Source organism: Drosophila erecta, unplaced genomic scaffold (assembly GCF_003286155.1).
Source record: "Drosophila erecta strain 14021-0224.00,06,07 unplaced genomic scaffold, DereRS2 tig00000055-arrow-pilon, whole genome shotgun sequence".
Taxonomy (NCBI): Eukaryota; Metazoa; Arthropoda; class Insecta; order Diptera; family Drosophilidae; genus Drosophila; species Drosophila erecta.
The window spans coordinates 5,110,492-5,115,630 of record NW_020825200.1 but is presented as its reverse complement, the minus strand read 5'-3'; the positions used below and the strand labels follow the sequence as shown (position 1 = coordinate 5,115,630).

Genomic DNA, 5,139 nt, shown 5'->3' with positions numbered 1-5,139 from the left:
TAAGTTGTTGATTCCGCAAAAGCTCTCTCTGCGAGTCCTTTGGCTCTCTAAAGTCCATCCCCGACGATAACCGGATTGGTTTGTGTCCGAACTTAAAGGATATATTACGCTAGCATCGGCTCGAACCGTTTCCTAGAACGTAATTCAGTTTTTTATAGATTCACATTCTAAGAGATGAACTACAATCTATTATGTTTAAGAATTTACTTAAGCATTTAAAATTACAAATGTACATGCGTAATTGTGGTATACTAGGATCAGTTAAACATACGCCGTCACAAATGCAGCACAACATCTTTGTCCTGGATCGATTGGCAGAAGAGCAATAAAAAAATAGTCATATCTCACAATGCCCCAGCAATGCGCGCTAAAGCTTAGAATGTAGCATGGTTTCGTATGAAGTACACGTCGTACTCCTTTTCGATCCACTTGATCAGCTTGTCCACATACTTGATCACAGTGGCTTTGTCCACAACCGGTTCGAATATGGCGTACAACTCGTAGGTTCCAGTTGCCCAGGCCAAGACCACCTCGCGCTCCTTTATCTCGTAAATGAGCTTCAGTGGCCGGCTACTGTTGTGGATGCGATGCAGCAAGTCGCAGTAGATGGCCTCCAGGCGCTCCAGCTCTGCCAGAGATTTGTATGGATGCCTTAGCATGGGACACAGCAGTTGCGCTGTGCTCTTGGGCTTGTACAGAAAGTGCCGCAACTCGGGGATTCCCACAACCTGTTGGTATAGCTTCGCATTGAACGGCTGCTGCAACTCTTCGTTGATGGTTTCCAAGCAGTGGCTTTTGCGCAGCTTCTCCGTGATTTTGGCCTTGGCTTCTGCCAGCGTGAAAAAGGCATCTCTGTCCACGGACAGTAGAAGCAAACAGGCCTGGCAATCATCCGCTAAGTACGAGACATGCGCATGCAGATACCCATTCATGTCGAACTTGGGCAGGCAAATGGGGGACCAGTTCTCGGAGCTCTTAAAAGACTCGGAGCACTCTACCAGGTTGAAGATCAGTCGCAGATCAGCCGGGTGTATGGAGTACTTCTTCATGCGCACCAGTGCTATCAGTTTGTTATTGGCAATCAGCACGGCAAACACCAGATTCTTGATCTTTGAGCAGTTGCTCTGAATGGCGCTGGTGATTTGCGATCGTATCGTTGTAGGCAATGGGAAGACACGAATTGAGTTGGTCAAAAATGTGAAGATGTTGTTGGACACTAAAACAAGTTATTGATCAATTAAACAGTTTAAGTATCACGCAAATTATACTAACCCTTGGCACTACTACTATCATTCGCCAATAGATTGTAGAACAATCGCTCGCTGCCGGAGAGCAGTCTCCTCAGATCAAAGTTTTTGCGCCTCTCGAAGATCTTCGTCATGTGTGAGTACGTCAGAATTGACAGTATTTGATTGTAGACATCACTGGTAATCAATGCGAAGTTAGCGAAGTTAGCATTGGTATCAGGAGCTTTAAAATTGACTCACCCCAGTTGCAGTTGCAGCTGTTGGACACTCATGTTGCTCCTGCTGGCAGCTACCAGGATGAGCGAGCTGCGCTGCATGAAAGCGAACTTGATGCCGCCTGCATGAATGGACGTAATGGCATCCTGGCCCATTTGGACAAAGCTCACCAGTGCCTGAATGACACCGAAAAGCGTCGCCAGCTTATCCTCATTGCCGTGTAGCGAGAAAATTGGTTTTCCCGCCTCGCTGAGTATGAATATGTGCTTCTTTTGGCCCTGCCACAGACTATCGTGCTGGTAATCGTACTCCTCCTCCAATCCCCCACCAAGTGAGTCCTCTGTTTTGGCACTGGTTGATGTGCTCAATGCCAGAGACTCCACAGAAGCTGCCAGTCCCTTGTTCTCCTGCCCCGGTTCGGGACTGAGGGTACTGGTGTCCCGCGTGGTGCCCAGGCCATCTCTCAGCTCGGAGATAATACTATGATTCTGTTGCTCCGCCTCCTGGTCGGGATCCGCCTCTTGATAGAGATTTGGGGACTCCGGATCGCCCTCTGCGTCCAGATACTCGCAGGTGGAGTTCGTGTCCGACCTGATTGACGTCTGCTCTACTTCCATTTTGATTTCTTTTGACTATTTCAGTCTCTGGAACATTGCAGTTTGCCAATAATTAGCAAAAACACAAATTTACAACTCAATCATTCCAGCTGGGATAGATTATCCAACACTGTCCGTAGCAGATGATGAAATAAAGGGTGTTCTGGAAAACTCCTGGGATCGGCTCATTATTCATTAAGTTAAAGAAAATCTGAATTTGATATATATTATTGAACTATTTTATTTATTTATTTTATTATATAAAAATTACATTTTTTAAAACTTATATTTTTACTTGTTCTACAGCACATCTTTTTAACACTGGCCAACAGCTGTTTATCAAAAACCAAAGACAAGAAGAAGAACATAGGTTATGAAAACACGAGCCGCTCCAAAATGTTGAGAAAATCGCTTGCCAACCGTAAGTAATCAATTAAAATAGTAAGGAAACCGAGTTATAAATGAATTCCTTTGTTAGTACCCCGCTTTGGGCAGATGTGCGGTTTTCCACGACGTCTGCAAAGCACACAACCGGAGCAATCGGTGGAAACGGAACCGGAGGACATCGCCCTGGTGGAACAGCGGATTCTGAAGCACCCGGATTACTTCCAAGTGCACAACCTGTTCACCGTGCGCGACCTCTTCAATGCCCGAGTGCACTATGGCCACAAGGAGGGCTCCCTGGACGACCGAATGCGTCCCTACTTGTTCGGCAGTCGGCTTGGCCACCTGATCTTCGATCTGGACAAGACGGCGTTACATCTGCGCGATGCCCTCAACTTTGCCGCGCACATCGCCTTCCGGGATGGAATCATCCTATTCTTTAACCGCAACGCCATGAACTCGCATCTCGTGGAGCGAAAGGCGCAGGAGGCCGGTGAATTCTCACACACTCGCTTCTGGCGCGGCGGCATCTTTACCAATGCCAATGTGCAATTTGATGCAGTCACCAGACTGCCCGATCTTTGCATTTTCCTCAACACTCAGAACAACGTAATGACTCAGCACACGGCAGTTCGTGATGCTGCTAAAATGGCCATACCAACGATTGGCGTAGTGGACACCAACTGCAATCCCAACCTAATCACCTATCCAGTGCCCGGCAACGATGACTCGCCGGCCGCAGTGGAACTCTATTGCAACCTCTTCAAGGAGGCCATCCTGCGTGGCAAGCGGGAACGACGCCAGCTTCTAGGCCTTCCGCCTCTGGACGAATCGCAGCCGCGGCGCAGTCGCAAATTCAAGTAATAGTCATAGTATTGTCAAGTTGATTTTGTTACATTTATCTGAATACAAATGCCGATGTCCGTCGATCCGGGATGATGAAGAAATTGCTGAACTTGATTAAAATATTGTACAATTTTATGCATGTGACATGCAATTGGATAGTGTTCGAGAAAACCCACGCCCTGGGTTAGTTTTGGATGGCTATTCTAGGGCGGCAGCAGAGTAGAACCCTTGACAAAGTTGTTGCTGTAGTGGCTGAAGTACGAAGGATTGGAGTTGGACCCCGTGTTGTTGGTACTCCCAGAGGGCCAGTAGTTGGTAATTTGTGGAGGGGTGTCAGGTGGCGGCGGAGGCGGCGCTACGGTTCCAATGACGGAGAGATCTGTACCGCCTTTGATGGCACGGCCGGGACCGAAAAACTTATCCATTTGCTGCTTCTTGAAATCATGCATCGTCGCATAACCATTCGGCGGCCTCTCCTTGGGCATGTCCCACGAGCCCACGTTGTTGGATGACTTGCGTACGAACACTTGGCCCTTTTCATGCTTGTTGTCCTGCTGCACCCAGCGCTCTGCATACTTCACCGTCAGCATCGCCTTGTGGGCAACTATGTACTCCTCGGCCTTCTGTAGACGTTCTAGTTGCTGCTCGTCCAGCTGGTCGCGCGGCAGCTTCCCTAAGCGCTGCACTGTTCGCTTCCAGTTGTGGAACTCACGGTTTTTGAACGGCTTCATGGCCATGCGGTACTCCTTCCACTGACGCTGGCGCTCTTCCTTTGTACCCGGCGGCGCATCCTCGAGCGGTAGTGGTGCCTCTGGCTTCTGGATCCATTGGCCGTTAACCTGGACAAATGTACCGCTGCGCTTGGGCTTTTTGGATGGCTGCGCGTCTCCGTTCGAATACGAATTGTTGCCATTGCTTGGCGGCGGGGGCGGAGGCATTAGCTTGGTATCTTTGTCAGTGCTGCCGCGGTTATTCGCCCTGAATTTTTTGTTATTGTGATTTTGATTGCTGCGATTATTTTGTGTACCCCGCTCCTTGGGCACCAAATTCCACGAGGTGGGGCACTTAGGCATGGGCGGTTGGATTGGTGGTGGCCTGTGTTGCGGCGACATCATGTCCTCCCAAAACGGAGGCGGCTGCAGCGGTCGCTGGTTGTGATTCCTCCGGGGCCCAGAACAGCCTGGACCTCCAAAGCCCAGTGGGCCACCGGGGCCCATATTGCTCATGGGACCACAAGGTCCTCCAGGTCCCATTGGTGGACCGCAGGGTCCGGGACCAGGCCCGAAATTACCACCAAAGCCCATGTTCATCAGCTGCATCGGAAGCGGAGGGGGTCTGTTCAGTGGAGGATAGTTTCTGTCCTGGTAGCTTAGCGGTCCTCCGCCTCCTTGGAAGTGATTGTTGTTATTCGAAGCCCATTGTTTACGTCCGTTATTGTTGTTATTGTTGTTGAGACCATTGTTATTGTTGCTCCGCTGAGGACCGTTCTTAGTATCCGGTTTCAAAGCCTCTTTGCATTTCTTCCAATCTGCAAACGACATTTGCAGCGGTTTCGTTTCTGCGTCATCTTTGACAGATTCTTTAACGCCTTCCTTGGAATCCTCTGGTGCCGCCTCCAAGTCCTCGATATCAGACATGTTCTCGCAGCGACCTTAAAAATGGGGAATGCTTTTTATGAATATATCAATACAATTTTATTTCGTTTTTACTTGGCGATGGCAAAAAAAATTTCAATAACAATCAATTTAAGGGCAGTCGATGGTTCTATCGATATTTTCTTTTTTACAATTTTAGGGAGTTTCCCCTGAAGTATTTTTATGGGACTGCTTGTTTCTTGCCAGAATGACCTA

At 48.7% G+C, this 5,139-nt stretch overlaps 3 protein-coding genes across 3 annotated transcripts; 1 reads left to right on the top strand and 2 right to left on the bottom strand.

The window, feature by feature from the left end:
- Positions 1-193: 193 nt before the first annotated feature.
- LOC6543406 (vacuolar fusion protein MON1 homolog A) lies at positions 194-2,222 on the bottom strand. The gene is made up of 3 exons (XM_001968683.3): positions 1,488-2,222; positions 1,273-1,424; positions 194-1,216 (listed from the first exon to the last, which is right to left on the bottom strand). The coding sequence occupies exons 1-3, from the start codon at positions 2,078-2,080 to the stop codon at positions 375-377; spliced, it is 1,587 nt and encodes a 528-aa protein (XP_001968719.1). The 5' UTR covers positions 2,081-2,222; the 3' UTR covers positions 194-374.
- A 150-nt stretch (positions 2,223-2,372) lies between these two features.
- LOC6543439 (28S ribosomal protein S2, mitochondrial) lies at positions 2,373-3,386 on the top strand. The gene is made up of 2 exons (XM_001968682.3): positions 2,373-2,480; positions 2,538-3,386. Exons 1-2 carry the CDS (start codon positions 2,456-2,458, stop codon positions 3,305-3,307), a joined length of 795 nt encoding a protein of 264 aa, XP_001968718.1. The 5' UTR covers positions 2,373-2,455; the 3' UTR covers positions 3,308-3,386.
- LOC6543517 lies at positions 3,319-5,075 on the bottom strand. The gene is made up of 2 exons (XM_001968681.3): positions 4,999-5,075; positions 3,319-4,940 (listed from the first exon to the last, which is right to left on the bottom strand). The coding sequence occupies exon 2, from the start codon at positions 4,924-4,926 to the stop codon at positions 3,493-3,495; it is 1,434 nt and encodes a 477-aa protein (XP_001968717.1). The 5' UTR covers positions 4,927-4,940; positions 4,999-5,075; the 3' UTR covers positions 3,319-3,492.
- Between the last annotated feature and the right edge of the window lie 64 nt (positions 5,076-5,139).

Excerpts from the sequence above, each read along its gene's own strand:
- LOC6543406 (XM_001968683.3), bottom strand. The coding sequence starts at position 2,080 with ATGGAAGTAGAGCAGACGTCAATCAGGTCGGACACGAACTCCACCTGC. Across the intron at positions 1,425-1,487 it reads CAGCTGCAACTGCAACTGGG|TGATGTCTACAATCAAATAC; the intron begins GTGAGTCAATTT and ends ATTGATTACCAG. Across the intron at positions 1,217-1,272 it reads TGATAGTAGTAGTGCCAAGG|TGTCCAACAACATCTTCACA; the intron begins GTTAGTATAATT and ends AACTTGTTTTAG.
- LOC6543439 (XM_001968682.3), top strand. The coding sequence starts at position 2,456 with ATGTTGAGAAAATCGCTTGCCAACC. Across the intron at positions 2,481-2,537 it reads GAGAAAATCGCTTGCCAACC|TACCCCGCTTTGGGCAGATG; the intron begins GTAAGTAATCAA and ends TTCCTTTGTTAG.
- LOC6543517 (XM_001968681.3), bottom strand. The coding sequence starts at position 4,926 with ATGTCTGATATCGAGGACTTGGAGGCGGCACCAGAGGATTCCAAGGAA.